The 20,273-nt window shown below is 36.8% G+C and overlaps 3 protein-coding genes and 1 long non-coding RNA gene across 4 annotated transcripts; 1 reads left to right on the top strand and 3 right to left on the bottom strand.

Moving 5' to 3' along the window:
- Window positions 1-1,109: 1,109 nt before the first annotated feature.
- On the bottom strand, window positions 1,110-4,611 carry tlr5a (toll-like receptor 5a). Its single transcript, XM_052534714.1, has 2 exons — window positions 4,446-4,611; window positions 1,110-3,945 (listed from the first exon to the last, which is right to left on the bottom strand). The coding sequence occupies exons 1-2, from the start codon at window positions 4,454-4,456 to the stop codon at window positions 1,284-1,286; spliced, it is 2,673 nt and encodes an 890-aa protein (XP_052390674.1). The 5' UTR covers window positions 4,457-4,611; the 3' UTR covers window positions 1,110-1,283.
- A 715-nt stretch (window positions 4,612-5,326) lies between these two features.
- Window positions 5,327-8,884, bottom strand: tlr5b (toll-like receptor 5b). Its single transcript, XM_052534715.1, has 2 exons — window positions 8,690-8,884; window positions 5,327-8,468 (listed from the first exon to the last, which is right to left on the bottom strand). The coding sequence occupies exon 2, from the start codon at window positions 8,456-8,458 to the stop codon at window positions 5,822-5,824; it is 2,637 nt and encodes an 878-aa protein (XP_052390675.1). The 5' UTR covers window positions 8,459-8,468; window positions 8,690-8,884; the 3' UTR covers window positions 5,327-5,821.
- A 661-nt stretch (window positions 8,885-9,545) lies between these two features.
- Window positions 9,546-11,519, bottom strand: LOC127938260 (thrombomodulin-like). Its single transcript, XM_052534716.1, has one exon. The coding sequence runs from the start codon at window positions 11,253-11,255 to the stop codon at window positions 9,723-9,725; it is 1,533 nt and encodes a 510-aa protein (XP_052390676.1). The 5' UTR covers window positions 11,256-11,519; the 3' UTR covers window positions 9,546-9,722.
- A 4,860-nt stretch (window positions 11,520-16,379) lies between these two features.
- Window positions 16,380-18,208, top strand: LOC127938261 (uncharacterized). Its single transcript, XR_008148654.1, has 2 exons — window positions 16,380-16,627; window positions 17,272-18,208. It is a non-coding gene; the product is annotated as an uncharacterized LOC127938261 (long non-coding RNA).
- The last annotated feature ends 2,065 nt before the right edge of the window (window positions 18,209-20,273 follow it).

Here is a 20,273-nt window from a genome sequence, read left to right as displayed (position 1 = left end):
TACACAATAAGTGATTATACATGATAGTCAAATGTGTGGGTTACACATAAATGAATATGGAGTTAAGCAATGGAACGATTCATTTATAAGTCTTTTTGAGTTCATTCTGGTCCATATATAATGTACAAAATTCTCTGGCAAAGGGACTTTTCTGTGAAGACAAAGGTTTAAAGCCCTTCCCCCTTAGGAATTCCAGTCTGGCTCTGCCTGATGGGGGAAGTCAATGCAAGTATTTAACTTGATCTCCTGGGTTTACATGTGATGTCCAGCGTTGCATCTCAATCACGAACAATAAATTTGACAATCTCTTCTTCGAATTAAAATTGTTAATAATTGTTCTATTGGTGTTAATGTTGAAAGCTGTTGTGTGAACAAGTTGGTTGGTTGGTTATCTTGCTTGGTTCCTGTGGCACTAGAACTGATTTATGACTTCCTGAGGAGTTCGGCTCTCGTTTCAATGCACACAGCTCTGATAGACTCTTTGATTTGTCTGATTCGACTCATTTCTGCAACAACATTATTTATTAACTAAATCATTTTTTTTTTTAGAATCGGTTGTGTTCTTTTTTTTATATATAGAATAATAAATATAATTTTTTTTAAATGTTTGTATTTGTTAGTATTGGATGTACCATTAAAGCGTGTAATAATATTATTAATCATAATAATTTAAATATAAAACATCAAATTTGGTAAATGTAAAATAATTTGTAGTTTATAAAAATATGTGTGTGTGTGGTGTATCCAACATTTGTCATTTTTAGCAGTAACCATTTGGTATTTGCCAAGGTCCATTCAAATAACTGAATGCAAAATAGAATTATATAAAAAAGTATAATTTTACAAAGTAGTACATTATTTTTAAGTCATGTTTTATTTAAAAAATATAACATGTAGTTTAGTGTCCCACAGCTATTTGAACATGTGACTTGTAACACACAGTCTTGATTTATTAAACTTTGTGCCAAATCCAGAATTATTTTTTAAAAGGTGTGCCATTTACATAAAACATTAAAGCAATTACCATGTTAATGCAGGTATCATATCTGTAATGTCACAGATCCATTGAACTTAACACCAACTGAGAAAGAAGACCATGCTACTGCACATTTTGGATGATAAAAATAAACTTTTATAATTACACAGTTCAGTATGGTGACAAGCATAATACACTTCATTTTTGTAGACGTCGACGTCTTAAAGAAAGTGGGTCAAACACAGTAGTACGATTGAGAACCTCACCATAAGCAAAGAAAAGTATCTCCAAACTAGGTCCTTCATATTTACACTGCCGTGTCTGCATACACATTTGCTGCTTCCGGATTATTTTTTACCTCTTTGTCTTTTTCTTTAGCATTTGTTTGTGTAACCTTGGTGTTGTTTCTTATTTTATGCAGAAGTTGGTCATAAAACCACTCCAAATCCTGGCTGTCGTCGGGCCACTGAAGGTATCTCCTGGTCTCAATGTAGGATCTCAGTTGTTCGTACTTCAGTAGCTTGTACTGCGGTATGTTCCCTACAACAAGCACCACCAAAATGTCTTTAAGTTCCACTAGCATTCTGCACTGAGCCAGGTTGAAGGTTTCCAAGCACCAGCCATCCTTCAGGAAATGTTCAGACACCACACAAAGGGTTTTTAGACTATTCTGGATAGCATTTCGCATGTTGGTAAGATGGTCCTCTCCGGGTATGAAGTCTCGCTCCTCAAAGCAGCAGCGGAGTGTATTCTGCTCTGAGAACTGAGAGTCGAGCTTCTTCAACAGCGCTCTTTCCACCCACTTAATATCACTGGAACTGAAACAAAGATACACGTCGTACAAGAATCGATCAGGATCGAGCTCCTGTTGCTTTCCATCCACAAGTTTAGTAAAAAGTTTTTTGTAAAGCTTGAAGATGTAGCCACGTCGACAGACATAAATGATGGCGCTGGCAGTGAATAATATGATCAGTGTGGAACAGAAAATGAAAAGCACAAGCCTCAGGTTTTCAACGCTCCTCTCATCCTCTTCATCCTCACATTGTATGCTGGATTTCACAACCGAAACCATGTACTGATCCTCAGGACTGGCACACGTCACATCCTCAATGGGGTGAAGAAACGTTATGTTAGTTTGATTTAACCACGTTTGGAAATCTCTTAGGTTGCAGTCACAATTAAAATCATTTCCCAGCAGGCTGATGTAGCTGAGGGTGCTGAAGAGGTTTGGATCCACTGCATAAACGGAGTTGAATTCAAGATTAAGATATTGTAGACTTTTAGGGAATATACCATTAGGAAGGTACTTCAAAGAGTTGGAGGACAGATCCAGAAAGATCAAAGAGGTGAGGTCTTTGAAAACGTCTTTGGGAAGCGACTGGAGTCTGTTGGAATTAAGAAAAAGCGCTTCTAACTGGTGAAGCTCGTCGAATATGTTTAAACATGTTCCTTCTAACCAGACAACTTCCAAACCAGAAATTGCAAGATCGAGGATTTTTATTTTTTGTGAAAGTACTTTATGTTCGTCATAAGGGCAATAAACAAGTTCGTTACCTCGAAAAACAATTTCCTCGATTTGAGGAAACTTTTCTAGTATCATATAGAGCTCTGACATGGAAGATAACTTGTTAAATTGCAAGTAAAGGGTTTTGAGGTTTGTCCCAATGTTTAGTAAACTGAATGCATCTGTAATTTCGTTGTCACCCAAGTAGAGCTTCTCCATGCTTGGTAGGGTTGCAAATGTATCTAAATGTTTGATCGAATTTCCTGTTAAATTTAAGATGAGTAGATTTGGAAGTCCTTGAAATGACTGATATCCAAGCCTCCATATATGATTGTATGACAAATCAAGCACCTCAAGTTTCTCTAAATTCTGAAACGTTCCAGAATCAATAAAACCCAGGAGATTTCTGGACAGGTTTAGCTGTAGTAAATTTCTCATTCCCAAAAATGCATTTTTTTCGATCTTGTTGATCTGACTGTGTGCCAGTGTAATTTGTTCTAGATCTGTCAGAAAACTAAATACTGAATATGACAGCGAAAAAATATTTGAACTGGACAGATCGAACGTCTTAATACCACTCGCCCTAAGACCATTGAATGTGAATCTGTCTGGATCTTGTGAATTATTACCAGAAGATCTGCCCAGGCTGCAAATATTACTGAAAATTAAACTTTGGATTTTGGTAGCCCTGATTGCATTAAAAAATCGCTTTGCAATGTTAACATTAAAGCTATTTCCAGATAAGTCCAATACATTTACAGACATGTTCTTAAACGGGTTTCCACACGTGTCCCATCCTAACCAGTTCTCATTCATATCTTGCAGTGTCACCGAGGCCAGTTGCAGAAGCGTGAAATGTTTACCCTGAAAGCTGACGAGGTCTTCTTCACAGATGCTCTTCACTTTGTTGTGAGAGAGATCCAGCACTTGCAAACTCCTCATATTCAAAAAGAACGATGCCGGCTGGATTCTGTGAATGTTGTTATCACGTAACACAAGCATCTCAAGAGACACCAGAGGTTTGAGGACATCACCGGACAAAACGGAGGCATCTAAACTGCACTGAGTGAGAGAGAGGTTTTTAAGGTTGGATAATCCATTAAACGCTCCTGTATCCATTTGCAACAGGTGGTTGTAGTCTAGCTGAAGTGAAGTTAAATTAGAAAGTCTTCTGAATGTATTGTTTCCGATCACAAGTCTTGGTGTTTGGTGCATCATTATGAGGACTCGTAAATCTTCAATATGAGAAAAGGATGTATCATGGAGCTCAGCAATGCTGTTGTTACTCAGATCTACGTAATTTACATGCCTAGGCAGCTCTGGCACCTCTTGAAGGCCTCTATGTGTGCAGAGGACAACCGAGCCGTCGACTGAACACACCGAGGTGCATTTCACAATGTGAGAGCTGATGCATAACCCAAGGAGGATCAGAGATAATGTGTCACTTGTTGCCATTCTGAGATCACTATAACAAAAAGAAAATAAAAAAAACACAAGGTTATAATGGTTCACCCCAAAAAAGACAATTCGGTTATCTGTTACTCCAATTTTTTTTCCTTTTGTACTCCATTGCAGTAAAATAAACACAAAGGTGAGTAGCTATATGATGGCAAAATGTACTTTCTCAGGTATAGTATTCACCTATATGTGCATTTATGCAATTGTGGACACCAAAAAGCTAAGAAATGCAATCCAAGCATAATTCAGTTAAGACTAAAACCACACAACTTGAAAATACGGCATCTAATAGCACAGCTACTTCTATATAACAAGTTAATCTTACGAATTATTTGCTTATAGTACACAGTCCAGTGAATGAAGATGGGGTAAAAAAAAAAAAAAAAACATGTTTTAATATGAAATAAATTGTATTCTTAAGCGATTTTACTATCAATGATCTGATCATGTGAGAGCTTTACTGTATGAATACTATGCTAACAACCGGTCAATAGACTCGCGCCTTACCTTTTCGCCATTAAACATCGTGTTAACCTTTCACAGTTTCTGAAGTTATGTGACTGTCAAGTTTCAAGAGTTTCGAGCGGGGATATTGTGGAGTTTCCTCCTCTCTTCTCTCCTCCTCCTTCGTTTCATTTGTCTTTCTCAACATGTCTCAAATAGGAAATAACGTTATGTCCCAGTGACTCATTTTCCGGTAAGGGATTATTCAAGTGTAAGAAAAGAACGAACAAAACGTTCTGCTAGTACAATTTTTTTTAATTAACATTGTTAATCCAAAAATAAAGTCGATTACCTTTTGAATCGTGTTCGTAACCTACCTACCTACAAAAAAAAAAAAAAAAAAATATATATATATATATATATATATATATATATATATATATATATATATATATATATATTAATAATAATAAAGGCACTATTCACCTGACGATTTCTTTACTAAATCGCTCGTATATGGAGTTTATAGATATAAAAAAAATTGTATCTGGACAGAAAAGGTAGGAACCAGATACTGTATAGATATACATTTAGCTATGTATTAATATGAACAAAATGTGACCCTCTTAAAAGATTAGCTGAACCCCTAAATCAGGTCTACAATAGCAGATTTCTCTATTTCTGGCCTTAGCTCTCAGCTTCAACATGGTTTAATCATTCTTTCAGCTATGTTTGCACAAGGTGCCACTGAAACATTGCTTTCTGTAAATAAATCACAATGTTAATATTAGCTTTGCAATAATATCACTTGTTTTATTTTTTTTTACAATGTGGCTTATTAAAATGAACAGGACATAAGAGTAAATTATGCCGGATGGCATTGTGAGGTCAAGCAAAGATATATTATGTTCTTCAATGAACTTTGCAGAATAAGAGTTCTCTGACAAGGAAAGATTTCGATTTAATAGTTACTTCATTACACAGGATTGCTACAATTTCCAAACTGTTCAAGGTACAAAGAGCAACAGTTGATTTACACAATGTGTCAATTCTGAGGTTGCTTTATAAATTTCATAAACAATGTACAAACTGTAATTACCCAAAAGCATAGGGTCAGATTGTGTCATCTATTTGTATTTCCACTGCAGTGGCTTCCTTGTTTTTGTCCTTTTGCTTGTATTCAGGAAACAAGTTGAATATCAGAGTGTCCCTTCCCCCCCCCCCCCCCCCCCCCAAGTGAACATTTTCAGGTTGTGACATTTATTAACCAATTACATATTTAAGCATTTAATAAAAGTAGCAGCATGTTAACAGACAATATTTATTTAATTATAAATCATATATTTATAAAAAATAAATCATGTGATAATCATACCTAATCAATATCTCCATTATGCATTATTTGGTAATGTAAAATATAATTAGCAAATATACCATAATTATACTTCTGTGTTTGCCTGGACATTTGTTGCATCAGTCTTTGTTTGTTCAGTTGGTTGATTTGCTTGCTTAACCTTGGTGTCTTTTTTAATGTTATGCAAAAGTTGGTCATAAAACAAATCCAAATCCTGGCTGTCGTCGGGCCACTGAAGGTATCTCCTGGTCTCAATGTAGGTTCTCACTTGCTTGTACTTCAGTAGCTTGTACTGCGGTATGTTCCCTACAACCAGCATCACCAGAATGTCTTCAAGGTCCTCTTGCATCTTTTTTTGTGCAAAGCTGAAGGTTTCCAAGCACCAGCCATCCTTCAGAAAATGTTCAGACACCACACAAAGGGTTTTTTGACTATTCTGGATAGCATTTCGCATGTTGTTAAGCTGGTCCTCTCCGGGTATGAAGTCTCGCTCCTCAAAGCAGCAGCGGAGTGTATTCTGCTCTGAGAACTGAGAGTCGAGCTTCTTCAACAGCGCTCTTTCCACCCACTTAATATCACTGGAACTGAAACAAAGATACACGTCGTACAAGAATCGATCAGGATCGAGCTCCGGTTGCTTTTGATCCACAAGTTTAGCAAAAAGTTTTTTGTAAAGCTTGAAGATGTAGCCACGTCGACGGACATAAATGATGGCGCTGGCAGTGAATAATATGATCAGTGTGGAACAGGAAATAAAAAGCGCAAGCCTTAATTTTTCAATGCTCCTCTCATCCTCTTCATCCTCACATTGTATGCTGGATTTCACAACCGAGACCATGTACTGATCCTCAGGACTGGCACACGTCACATCCTCAATGGGGTGAAAAAAGGTTACGTTGGTTTGATTTAGCCACGTTTGGAAATCTCTTAGGTTGCAGTCACAACGAAACTGGTTTTTCAGCAGGCTGAGGTAGCTGAGGGTGCTGAAGAGGTTTGGATCCACTGCATAAATAGAGTTGTATTCAAGATTAAGTATCTGAAGACTTTTAGGGAATATACCATTAGGGAGGTACTTCAAAGAGTTGAAGGACAAATCCAAAAAGAACAAAGAAGTTAGATCTTTGAAAATGTCTTTGGGAAGCGACTGGAGTCCGTTGGAAGCCAGAGAAAGCTGTTCCAACTGGTGAAGACCGTTAAACACATTAAAACATTTTCCTTCTGACCAGATCAGTTGAATTGTTGAAAGCTCGAGATTAAGAAGCTGTAGTTTGTCTGAAACCACTATTTGATTCTGATTATAACAACGCGAAAACATGTTACCTCGAAGAAAGATCTTTTCTATTTGAGGAAATTCCCGAAATATAGTATACAAATCTGAAAGGTCCTTTAATCTGTTGTATTCCAGGTCAAGCGTCGTGAGATTTTTAGGAATGTTGGGTAAACTAGATAAAGATGAAATACTGTTATCTCCCAAGTAGAGTTTCTTCAGGTTTGGTAGGGTTGCAAATTCATGAACTGACTCCAGAGCATTTTCTGTTAGATTTAAGTTGATTAAACTCGTGAGTCCCTGAAACGATTGATCTCCAAGAACCCTTATATGGTTGTAAGACAAATCAAGCACCTCAAGTTTCTCTAGATTATGAAATGTTTTCGAATCAATGCTACCCAGGAAGTTGTTGGACAGGTTTAGCTTTTGTAGATTATTCAAACCCCAAAATGCATTGTTTTCAATGATGTTGATCTCATTCTGTGCCAACGTAATTTGCTCTAGATCTGGAAAATGACTAAATACGGAATCTGACAAAGCAAAAATATGTGATCGGGATAAATCGAAAACCTTAACACCACTAACCTCGAGACCCTTGAATGTGAATTTGTCTGGGTCTGGGAAATTGTTATGACCAAAAGAACTGCCCATGTTGTAGCTCTTACTGAGAATGAGACCAAGGATTTTTGTACTGGTGAATGCATCAAAAAAACGCTTTGCCATGGGAACATAAAAGCCGTTTCCAGATAGGTCTAATACATTTATGGACATGTTCTTAAACGGGTTTCCACACTTGTCCCATCCTAACCAGTTCTCATTCATATCTTGCAGTGTCACCGAGGACAGTTGCAGAAGCGTGAAATGTTTACCCTGAAAGCTGACGAGGTCTTCTTCACAGATGCTCTTCACTTTATTGTGAGAGAGATCCAGCACGTGGAATCTCCTCATATTCAAAAAGAACGATGCCGGCTGGATTCTGTGAATGTTGTTATCACGTAACACAAGCATCTCAAGAGACACCAGAGGTTTGAGGACGTCACCGGACAAAACGGAGGCATCTAAACTGCACTGAGTGAGAGTGAGAAACTCAAGGTTGTATAATCCGTTAAAAGCCCCTGTTTCTATTTGCAGAAAGAGGTTGTAGTCGAGTTTAAGTAATATTAGATTGGAGAGTCTTCTAAACGTGTTGTTTCTGATCACAAGTCCTGGTGTCTGTTGCTCCACTTTAAGGACTTGGAGAGCTTCGAGACGAGTAAATGAAGTTTCGTTGAGTTCAGCAATGCTGTTTAAACTCAGATCCATTAGATTTACATGCGTAGGCACCTCTGGGACATGATGTAGACCTCTATTTATGCAATATGCGGCGTAGCCATAAACTGAACACACTGATGTGCATTTCACTACTTCGGTGTTGATGCACAATCCAAAAAGGATCAGTATAAATATATATTCCATTCTGAGAGAACTGTGGAAAAAACACATGCATTTTAGTGTTAAAAATATATATTTGTTAATTTTAAGTCAAGTTTATCTAACTCATTGCTTGTTTAGTTCAAGCTGCACTGACTTAAAAGCATTTACAACACAGACGTTTTTCCCGGGAAAAAATACATTCTGATACATTCAGCGATTTGAAAGTTCTAATACGCAGTCATGACTAATAACAGCAATAACTCAGCGTCTTACCGTGTTTGATCACCAGTCCATACAGCGTTCTGGCAAAGTTTCAATAACGCAATGTTAACAAATAAACAGCTATCGTCCTCTCGCTCGAGTTAATAGCGGCGATAGCGAGTTCTTCCTCCGTTCTCCTCTCTCTTCTTTTCATTTGGGTTTCCCAACATTTCTGAAAGAGGAAATAACCTTATGACACAATGATTCGTTTTCCGGAAAGGAGTTCGAGTGTGAGCTCTGTAACTCTGGAAAACTGCAATCATTTCAGCTTCTTTAATAAGGTCGTGATTTTCCTTCAGCAGCGATATTTTAAAAGTAATATTTTATTGAACTTTGTTATTCAGAACGTCGTTTGAAGACCAGAATCTGAGTTTATTTATTTATAATGAAATAAACAACGTAGAAACTCAATACAATTGTGCAATACAGGAATGATCAAGGACTAGTCGACTGCAACTGCAATGATAGGACATTAACTCTTTCCACTCTTGAAGAAATACACGAGGGATACACGATTATGAAAGAACCTTAGTGCACTTGAACTAGTTCCTTACTACCCACTAGAGGGGGTCCTGTACCAACATTACATTTAGCCTTTTTTTCTTTTTTTTTCACATTTAGCCATTAAGCAGACGCTTTCATCCAAATCGACTCGACAAATGAGGACAATCAAAACAGCAATGATATACAAGTGCTATAACAAGTCTCAGCTGGCTTACATTACTCAGAAGACCAGCAGAAACTTCTATAGGAAGGCAATAATATAAATAAATAAAATGTTTAGAAATAGTGTTAATTAAAGCTGCAATGTGCATTCATATTCTCCAGTCTATCTTCACATCTGGACACAGATTGTAGAAAGACAGAGTAGGTTATATTAAAATATAGCATTTATTCTCTTCAAGCAGCAACATTCAGCAATACTGACATTCAAACTTGTGCAAAGGGAAGTTGCACTAATCCCAATATATCTTTGTTTACATACAAAATCAGATATGTTTACTATTGTGTACTATTTACATTTCAGTTTGCATGACGTCCAACGTTAAATGTCTCTTTTTAGATATCTATTTGGGAACGTCTGTTGTACGCAGTGTTTGTTAATGATCACCTCTTGAAAATTTAAGATTTCATGGTGGCCTTCGTCCATATCATAATGGTGCATTTTACTAAGACGTCTCATTATAGAGCGAGCGAGGCAGGCCAGTAAAAGAATACAAAGAAAAATGCAAACCATTATTCCTAAAAGACTGGCAGCTGAGATGGACACTGTCATGTCTGTTGGGGATCTGCTCGTAGGGATAAATTCCTCAAAAGTCGTTGAGCTGCCTGAACCCTCAAAGTTTTCTGTAATGCATTTGGTTCCGTCTTTAATCACGTATCCTTCATCGCAAGAACATTGAAATCCTCCAACTGTATTTTCACATTTATGGTCACAGAAATCACTGTCGCATTCATCTATGTCAATGCAAAATGGCTCTTCAAGTAGGAAACCACGAGGACAGTCACACTGGTTGCTGTTGGAATCACATTTAGCTGGGCAGGGAAATTCTGTACAGTGCATATTACATTTGTGCATGTTCTCCACAGACTTGATGTGTCCCTTAAAGCACTCACAGTGATAGCTACCTTCAGTGTTGATGCATTCATGCTCGCATGGTGCAGATGAACATTCGTCAACATCCACGCAAACGCCACCTTCCATGTGAAAGCCAGGGTTGCAGCTTGTGCAAGACTTCCCATCTGCACCCAGATATAACCCCGGGGGACACTTGCACTCGAATGTTTCGCCACGTCTTGTGCACGTGTGCTCACATCCCGCGTGCGTGCAAGGGTCATCATGCTTGTTGCATGTGACTCTGTTGTTGATGTCGATTGTAAATCCGGGAGGACAGATGCAGGTGTTGATTTGCCCTTCCTGAATGCACTTATATTCACATCCACCACCAAGAGCTTCACAACTCCAGGGTGCTTGATACCATGCACCTTCGACACACATGTGCCTCGTTCTCAGCGGCTGCAGTGTTGCATTGCTGAACTGAGGAATCTCTTTGAGATCTTCTTGTGCTGAGAATCCGAAATGAGTTTGATATGAGACTGATGCATTGATGCTAAGCGGCGGGCAGTAACCAGGGTTATCGTATTCGCACAAATAACCCTGGATTCTGTCATTGCATGCTCTTTCGGACCATTTGAGAACTTCATGTGACACCGAAGCACACCGAGGAGAACAAACCGATAAGTGGGTTTTCCAGTTGATGAATTGGGTTGTGTTGTCTCCATTAACCCATTTGTATCCCTTTAACCCATCGTTTGAGTCTGAACATTGATGTTTCAACCCAATCCAAAAGTCTCCAGAAGTGCCGTTCAACAACCCACCGAGTACACTGGCTGTTTTCTCTGTGCGCACGGTCATCAGATGTCCTCCTTTCTCTTGACACACGCTCTGGGCATCGTCAAAACTTGCTCTGTGTTCATGGACGACGAAGCATTTTCCATCCACACAATAGCCGTCACTGATGTTTTCCCCACAAACTCTCAGAGCAACGAGCGCCAACATGACTGTGATGTGTTTCATCTCTGATGACCTGTTATTTAGCTGTCTTCTTGAGGTTATAGTGAATGAGTTAGAGGTGTGCTGCGCAGCATTTATAGTGACGTTTACTTAGGAGAGGAAAGGAAAGGAAAGGAAGTTCGTGTTATCCGGCAGAGAAGCAGCAGAGTCTCCCTCTCTCTCTCTCTCTCTCTCTCTCTCTCTCTCCCTCCCTCTCTCTCTCTCTCTCTCTCTCCATCTCGTTTCCTCTTAAGCGTGCACGTGCGTGGGTCAGTGACCGAGAGGTGTGTGAGCGTCTGAGTGAGCGCTGACGGGTTTTTTTCTCTGTAAGTTTTCCCTTTCATCTCTTTTTTCTTGCGGGTCTGTTAAGGATTTAAGGGCGATTTTTTTCTTAACTCTGTGTGTTAAGGGCTGCCGAAATGGGGACACATTCTGATGGTCTTTTATTGTTAACTGCCCGGCATGGATGTAAATGCATGCCGGATGAATCAATCACAGTTGAAGATGTTTTAAATGCGATTGGAGTTGATTTAGGTGCGAGTAATATCTTATCGGCATCTAGAATGAACAAAGCCATCGTTGTTTTTCTAAAAGAAGAAACATATAATGTCTTTTAGACGCCAAACACATATGTTGTTGAATGCGGATTGTCAGTCTTTAAATGTTTCTGCAAAGATTACTGTGCAAGGCAAGGGTTACACAATATTTATTAGTACAGAATCGATGAAATGTTTCAATTGCGCCAGATATGGGCATATAAAGCCCTTTACTTGTTGAGGCTGTGAGTGAGGTTGAAAATGGGGATGAACCTGCTAACACACAGCAAGTAACCCCAGCTACAGAAAACCATAGTGTGGGTGAGAGCATCAATGAAAATATTGAAGATGTAGAACAAGTTGCAATGATGACTCTGTCTGGTGATAGAGATGATCAAATTGAATCTGAATCACTAAGTAATGTGAGTGCAAATGAACAGTCTGTTGTAAATGATTCTGTGACTGCAGGAGAAAATGAATTGGGTGTTCCTGATGAACAGATAAGAGTTGCTGGAGAGACTCAAATGTTGACTGAAAATCTATCTCAGAATATAATAGACACAAAACTACTGGAGCCAGAGCTAGGAGAATCCCAACCGGTCGATGATGATAGTACTGATAGTGCCACATCAGATGAAACGGGTGTGACTGAAATGAATTCTCAAGGAAATACTCTGTTTTTAAACTAAAGTCTTATTATTCTGTCCAGCAGATAAATAATTTCCTTGATGCCACATTTAATCAGCGAAGACCCAAAATAGAGGGTTTTTTTCCTGATTTACAACTTGTTGTTGAATCTGTTGCTGTGGCGATGAGAAAATCTACACTAGAGGAAATTGACCAGCCTAAACGATACAGACTTAAGAAATACATGAGTACTGTCAAAAAAAATTAATATATAGTCATGTTTATGTATGCATTTAGTCTTTTCCTTTTTTTCCACCTCCTTTTTAGTTACCATATGACATCTTTAAATATAGGGACTTTCAATATCAATGGATGTCGGGACTCAGCCAAGAGAGCTGCTTTATTTGATTATTTAATCTTAAAAAAAGCAGATATTGTCTTTTTTTTGAAAAATCTGATTGACTATCATGACTTTGTTGATGTATGGAGGGAGGCTTTTCCTGGGGTTAGACAATATACTTGGTTGAAGAGAAATTCAAATAGATTGTCTGGAGCCAGATTGGATCGTTTCTATGTTAAAAAAACACATAGAGATAGGTTCTTTAATAGTTGTATTTCTCCTTCTTTTCTCTCTGATCACCATTTTTGTTCAATATCTGTTTCTGTTGTATCTTCCAAAATCTATAAATCACAGTGGCGTTTCAATAATAGACTTTTACAAGATCACAATTTCCTTCAATCTTTCAATCTTTTCTGGGAGTCTTGGAGAGAAAAGAGAGACAGTTTTCAATCATTAAGTCAACGGTGGGATATTGGCAAAGTCCATATAAAGATCTTTTGCCAACAATACAATGCAGAAAGTATCGGAAGCTTGAAAGATGAAATAAAGATTCTTGAACAGAGCATCCTTGAACAAAGCACCGAAAATGCTTCTGATGATTTAACTTCTGTTGATCATATCACAGAGAATAAGCTTCTGTTGAAAAATCTGTTGGAGGAAAGAGGAAAATTAGCTTTTTTAAGAACTAGATTTTCCCAACTTAAAATGAAATGGACATTCCCACAACATTTTTTTTGGACTTGAAAAAAAGCAAAAGGAGCAAAAACAATTGAATTTGAATTTTTAAAATCCTTTTGGAGTCTAATGGGCCAGGATTTATATGATGTTTTTGTTGGATGCATTAATGGAGGGACTCTACCTTTAAGTTCCCGGAGAGCAATGTTAACATTGATCCCCAAAAAAGGAGACCTTGGATGCCTAAAAAACTGGAGACCGGTTTCACTGTTATGTGTTGATTTTAAAATCTTTAAAATCTTTTAAAATCAAATGCTTTTCAGAGCCACTCTCTTGTACATAGACAGAAAGATGGATGTTTTATTTAACCTTAATAACGCTAATGATGTTTTGGTAACACTTGGTCCATTAGTTAATGTTAGTTAATTCATGAATTAACATGAACAATGCATTTATTACTGTATTTATTTATCTTTGTTAATGTTAGTTAATGAAAATTCTGTTATTAATTGTTAGTTCATGCTAATTCACAGTGCATTAACTAATGCTAACAGCCACAACTTTTGATTTTAATAATGCATTAGTAAAAATATTAATAAATGCTGTAGAAGGATTGCTCTTGGTTAGATCATGTTAACTAACTTCAGACCATTATTCTAAAGCGTTACCCACTTTTTCACTTTCTAAAGCACAATTTGAATTACTTGCATATTTGGTAAGATAAGAGTCGTCATTAAAGTTGTGTAATCTGGGGCTTGTGTTGAGCGTGGAATGTCACAGTGAAGAAAACTCCAGCATGATGAATTCAATAAATCTACACTCGCAGAAAAAAAGGTACAAATGCTGTCACTGGGGCAGCACCTTTGCAAAACGTACACTTTTAGTTACTTCTATGTTCTTTTACTTCACTAATATGGACTGTTTAGGTACAAAGGTGTGCCTTTTGAAAAGGTACTGCACCAGTGACAACTCTTGTACCTTTTTTTCTGAGTGTATGTATAGATTTAGACTCTTTTGTACCTTTTTCCAGGTGGGCACAGTGAGTAAGGACTTGTAAAGGGCGCGGACCAGCCTCTTAATTTATCAGTATCCCACAGAACTGTTCAATTGTTCTCCAATGTCATTGTTTCCATGACTTCAATGAGCAATGGGTGGATAGTTTGTTTGGTTTTTGATACTTTTGAAGGTTTGTAGGTGGTGTGGGTGGGGACTGAGAGTATTAACCTCTTCGGTGTTATTCAAAGAATAAACGCACCCCACCCCGAACTTTTCTCTTTGTTCCTGTCATTATCTGCCACACTTCAAGGAAGTTTAATCATTTAGGAAGTTTTCATAAATGTAAGTCTACAATTTCCCCTCCGGAGCAGACCATGAAAGGAAATCATAAGAAGACTAAGACTGTTTTATTAGTGACAAAGAATGAAAACACACATAAATCAGGCGCAAAATAGGCGTTATGGCAAAAATAAACAATGCCTTGTTATAAAATCCCGTGCAATCACTAATCATATGATTTTGATTAACGGCACGACTGCACTATAAGTGACTGTTAACCATTTGTTTTCCCAATTCAGTGATTTTCACATGCTCCTGTTCTTATTTCGGCGACCTTCTCAAGACGGGAAATTAGAGAGAGACACCAGCGACAGTCATTCAGGCGGTCAACCCTTTTCCATTTTTAATCGGTGAGTTATGCACATTAAAACACCACTCACATCATCAGAATGTAATCAGTCTAATTTAGAAATAGTTCCCAAAAGTGTATTAGTTAGTAATATGAATCCTCAAGTAGGGTGCAGTCAAATCCTTCCTGCTCAGGTATTGTCTTTTCAGTCATATCCTCAGAAAGAAAGGACGGATGTTCCTCTTTTATTTTTTTTACACAGTGGTGTAACCTTTTGCACCTAAAGACGCAGTCAAAGGGAATATATTATAGATAAAACAGTATGAGAATTACTGGATGTTGTCTTTTGCTCCACAGGTAGAAGTTACTGGATTTGTCAGAAAAAGATTTCTTTATACGAAAAAAATAAATAAATCGCTTTAACTGTCTATGAATTGACTGATTTCACAGTTTTTGACAAATAATTACAATTATCTGACATAATTAAAATGACTTAGATTTAAAGCATTTAACCCAATATTAAATTGTTTAAATCTTAAAAAGGGGGCCTAAAATGGGACTTGATGAACTTTTGCTAAAAAAAAAAAAAAAAAATTTTATTATATAATATGAAAAAAATAATATTATATAAATTTAATTTTTATTATATTTAACTGTTGAATTTCAAATTTAAATATTTTCTAAATTTAATACAGTAAAGGAATATTGTAAAACCATCTAATATCATCATCCTTGAGAAGATTTTAATTTTTTTTAAACAAAAGGATGGAGGAAAAATAAAAGAAAATGTGCTTTATTGTCATTAAAATGCTACTGTAAAAAGACACTTCATTTATTTCAAGAATTTTTTTTTCTTCTTCTTCTTATGGCTTTGGCTCAAATACGACTTGGACGTGTTTTTGGATCATTCACTTAACTCCAGTCTCTCTTGGGTGACTCTTCAGTACTTTCTGTACTTTACAAAAAGCTTCTGCTAAATCACAATCAAAGACCCGTCTTCACCAGTTAACTTAACACTGTGTTCTTTTTAACCTAATAGCCAATTTGCACATTCTTGTACATTTTTTTTGGTGATATGAACCATATGGGGAAAAAATACCAGCAATTTGGTGACTGAAGCCAATTTAGCCAATAGAAAGCAGATGCTTTCATTCAAAGCAAGGACTGAGTATTTCCCTCTGTCTCTCTCCTGCAGATACAGCAGTAAAACACATCCTCCCCTGCCTTTCCTCATCTTGTTTTTGGAACCTGTTGACGTCTGACATGTGTTTTATTGCTTTGCCGTTCACAGATGAGAATCTAACGCTCGGTTTCAAAACCTAGCGTACTGTCTACGTAAGCAACACTTTAAGACGTTTGTTTTATTGATCATCTCTTGATTATGTGCCAGTTTAAAGCTCAGTGTTTCATAATTCATATGCCGTCACTTTTTCTTACATTCTGAGTATTGCAGTGATTGCTAAATTTGATTTATAATCTGATTTAATCAAAAGTCAGTAAGACGAAAATCTTCTGAAGAAAGTGTTTTCCTTTTCTTTCACTCTCAGAAATAAAAGGTACAAAAGTTGACACTGAGATGGCACCTTTTCAAAAGGTACTAAAATGTACTACTTAGCTACTACTATGTATTTTTATGGTACTAATATGCCCTCTTTAGAGGTAAATAAGGTAAAAAAAAAAAAAAAAAAAAAAAAATTTACCGTCTCAGTAAAAAAAAAAAAAAAATTCTGAAAGTAGGAGTTTTTATCGGATGCTTAAATAAAGGTTCTTTATTGGCATCGATGGTTCCATGAAGAAACTTTAAAATCCATGTTTTCTCTCCATTCCACAAAAGGCTCTTTATAGTGGAAAAGCGTTCTTTAGATTTTAAAATATTCTTCACACTAAGTAAAAATGGTTCTTCCAAAAACTGTTCACTGAAAGGTTCTTTAGAGAACCAAAAATTGTTGTTCTATGACATCACTGTGAAAACCCAGTTTCGGAACTTTTTATTTTAAAAGTGTACACAAGTCTATTATTTTCTGGTCTCTAGACACTCAACCAGACTCATGATTTAAGGAATCATTCACAAACACTGCAGGGTGATGCACAATGCAGTAACACTTATTGTTAGATGTTTGTTTAGATCACTAACACTAACAGTGAGCAATAGTATAATGATTGCATTTAAAGTATAAAGGATGTACAACTTTTGGCGATCTAACACTGTAACTGGCCACATTTTTTGACTGTTCCCAGGATAATGGAAGAACTGCATGAGCCGGTGAACAAGGGAGGATTTGGAGGACATCCAGTCCGTGCCTGCTGAACTGATTCGACTGGAGCTCTGCAAAACATCCCGGCCTGAGCTGTCCACCTTATTCACGTTGTGATTCAGCTGAATGGCATTCAGGAGCAGATGGCAGTAATTAAGCATTTGTCAGTTTGATCCATGATATACTCATGCATGAGTGCTTTACATTGGCAGAAAAATACTCATCCTCAGGCCAGCCGAGATGTAGAATACAGATTGTGTCAAAAAGCAGCTTTACAGTGTTAAACAGGAAAATAGTTTGACAATAATGGAAGAAGACATTAACAAACAGTCAAATATTTAGCTAAAGTCAATTCATTGATGATTCAGTGATGTCATCATCCAGTTCAGTTCTCTTCCAATAGAAGAATGAAACCGACTAATGTTAGCGTAGATGCCATTCTTTTTATGATGAGGTATCTAGTACATTGGATGTTATGGGAAGTTGTCCTAATTAACGAAAGCCTAACAATCCTTTAATGGATTTGAATTATAGAAATGTGTTAGTGTGTTTTATGAATGCCAGGTTAAAGAGGTTAAAAAATTGGGTCTTTAATCTTTTTTTTTTTTTTTGGTCTAGAATGAATAAAGCCATCGTTGTTTTTCTAAAAGAAGAGTCGATGGTAGATGATTTGGTTGAGCGTGGTTTAATTGTGGGGAATGCTTTCGTGTCAGAAAAAAAAAAATGTGTGTATGTTCTCCAATATGGTGCACAATAGTATTTTTGTTTGAGCAACCCAAGTTCAAATCCGGTTCTGGTAATCTCTGATCCTGCATCTCTGTACTTTTCCTGTCATTGATTTACTATTCAATAAGGAACCCAAATAAAATTCAAAATATAGTTCCTGTTTTTCTCACTTCACCAGATGTGAGTAAAAAATATATTTTAGACCCTGCTTAAAGGAATATTTCTCCCAAAAAATAAAACTTGAGAATTGTAGGCATCACTTGCTCACCTGTGGTTGCTCTGCAGTGAATGGGTGCCGTCAGAATAAGAGTCCAAACAGCTGATGAAAACATCACAATAATCCACAACTTAAAAACGTCTTAATGATGGATTTAGATTACAATAATGGAAGACATTAACTGATGGACAGGAGTGCTGTGGATTATTGTGATGTTTTTATCTGCTGTTTGGACTCTCATTCTGACGGCACCCATTCACTTGCAGAGGATCCATTGGTGAACAAGTGATGCAGTGCTACATTTCTCCAAATCGGATGAAGAAACATTTTTGGGTGAACCATTCCTTTAATGATCATTTGATGCAGTTAGCACACACTTTCATATACCGTAACTTACAATGATTGCACATTCATGTGCGTTCTCTGCTAATCAAACCATTGACGTTGACTCTACCAGCTGAACACAATGCTTTTCCCTATAGACATATTTATTTTACTGGACAAGTGTGTATATTTAGAACTATACATTCTCAATACAAGCAGGGTTTCCTGTTTCTTGTTTGGCGCTCTTGCTGCCGTTGGAAAGTTGATGCACTAAAGCTGAAACATATTTTTAGTCACCTGGTCTTGACCTTATGAGCAATCGTTAATTGTTAAAGCTCTTGAAAAGTGACAATAGTCCTCCTGGCTCTTTAGCTGTTGTACTTGGGCTCAGGAAGTACCCTTTTCCTAAGGAAGACGACTTTTTCTGATCTAATGATGATTTAAGAGCTAGGTTTTAAATAACTGTACAGCATCTGCATGCTCCGTTCGGCCAAGCTATTGTTTCTAATGATGTATCCTCTGAGAAACAGCACTGAAAATCATTTCGTATTAAACATAATTTCACAATGTGGCCCTGAAGTTCATGGATGTATTCATGGAAGCTGGTGACAGGGTGTTGATGTGAGCTAAACACAATGTTAACAATGTGTATTTAAAAATAGATTTTGATAGAACTGCACAAAATAATTTCTTCAACTTTGATGTACTTATTAAAAATGGCTTCTAGGAGAGATATTAAATGAAAAAAATATTATTGCATGTCTTGATTAAGCAATCAGATTTAATTTCACAAATTTAATTGGTATATTTTACGTATTTCACTTAATCTGCTAATCAATCTGGAAAGTGGAAAGCAAAATAAATAAATAAATAATAATAATAATAATAAAATCACATTAAAAACAGATGGGGTTTTGTTTGTTGACTCTTTTTAATGCTGTAATCTGAAATAAAAACTCAACATTTAAGAATCTAATTCATCCAATTAAATGAAACCAACATCTCAAGACTTTAAAATAGTTACAAAATATAAAAGTATCTTATAAACCTTAAATAGCCTGCTTGTGTACGTGCAACAATTTGGAGACGCAAAACAATGAAACACATTTTTTAATGGGAGATGCACACGTGAATTTGCATATCTAAATGTTTTAATATATAGTTGAAGTTTCACAAATAACATCTTTTCTATTCTATTCTATAAAGCCAAATCCTAATCCCATTAAAACATCTCTGGTGTGACTTTAAATGCAGACCTTGAGCCAAAAACTGGACAAAAGTATTGGGACACCCCTTCTTTAGAAAACGTCCAAAACTGTAGCAACAAAGATGGAAACATTGCTGTCCATTGCTGTGGACGCTGATACAGTTATCGGTAGCTTCTTCTTCTTTCTTTTCTGTTTGGTTGTGCTAATGGATCAGAATTACACAGTACACACCATTAAATCAGACAAACTCAAACACAGCGTCATCTCATGATCACTTTTCTGGATCTGTGTAATGGGATCTGCTCTGAGACAGGAGGGCTTTAACAAGAAAAAAGAAAAAAAAAGTGATTAGTTTATTGAAGATACCATCTGTTAGTCTTTCTATGGAACTGAAGATAGTTTGTCCAGGATTTATGTGGATTTGTTGTTATTTTTACTGTAAAAAAAAAAAAAAAATCATGGGTTAGTTCCAGGGGGAACATCAATTTATTAATTTATGAAATGTATACC

This window comes from Carassius gibelio, chromosome A20 (genome assembly GCF_023724105.1).
Source record: "Carassius gibelio isolate Cgi1373 ecotype wild population from Czech Republic chromosome A20, carGib1.2-hapl.c, whole genome shotgun sequence".
In the NCBI taxonomy this organism is placed as follows: domain Eukaryota; kingdom Metazoa; phylum Chordata; class Actinopteri; order Cypriniformes; family Cyprinidae; genus Carassius; species Carassius gibelio.
This window is presented reverse-complemented; position numbering and strand designations above follow the sequence as displayed.

Coding starts and splice junctions, on each gene's coding strand:
- tlr5b (XM_052534715.1), bottom strand. CDS start 8,458: ATGGAATATATATTTATACTGATCCTTTTTGGATTGTGCATCAACACC.
- LOC127938260 (XM_052534716.1), bottom strand. CDS start 11,255: ATGAAACACATCACAGTCATGTTGGCGCTCGTTGCTCTGAGAGTTTGT.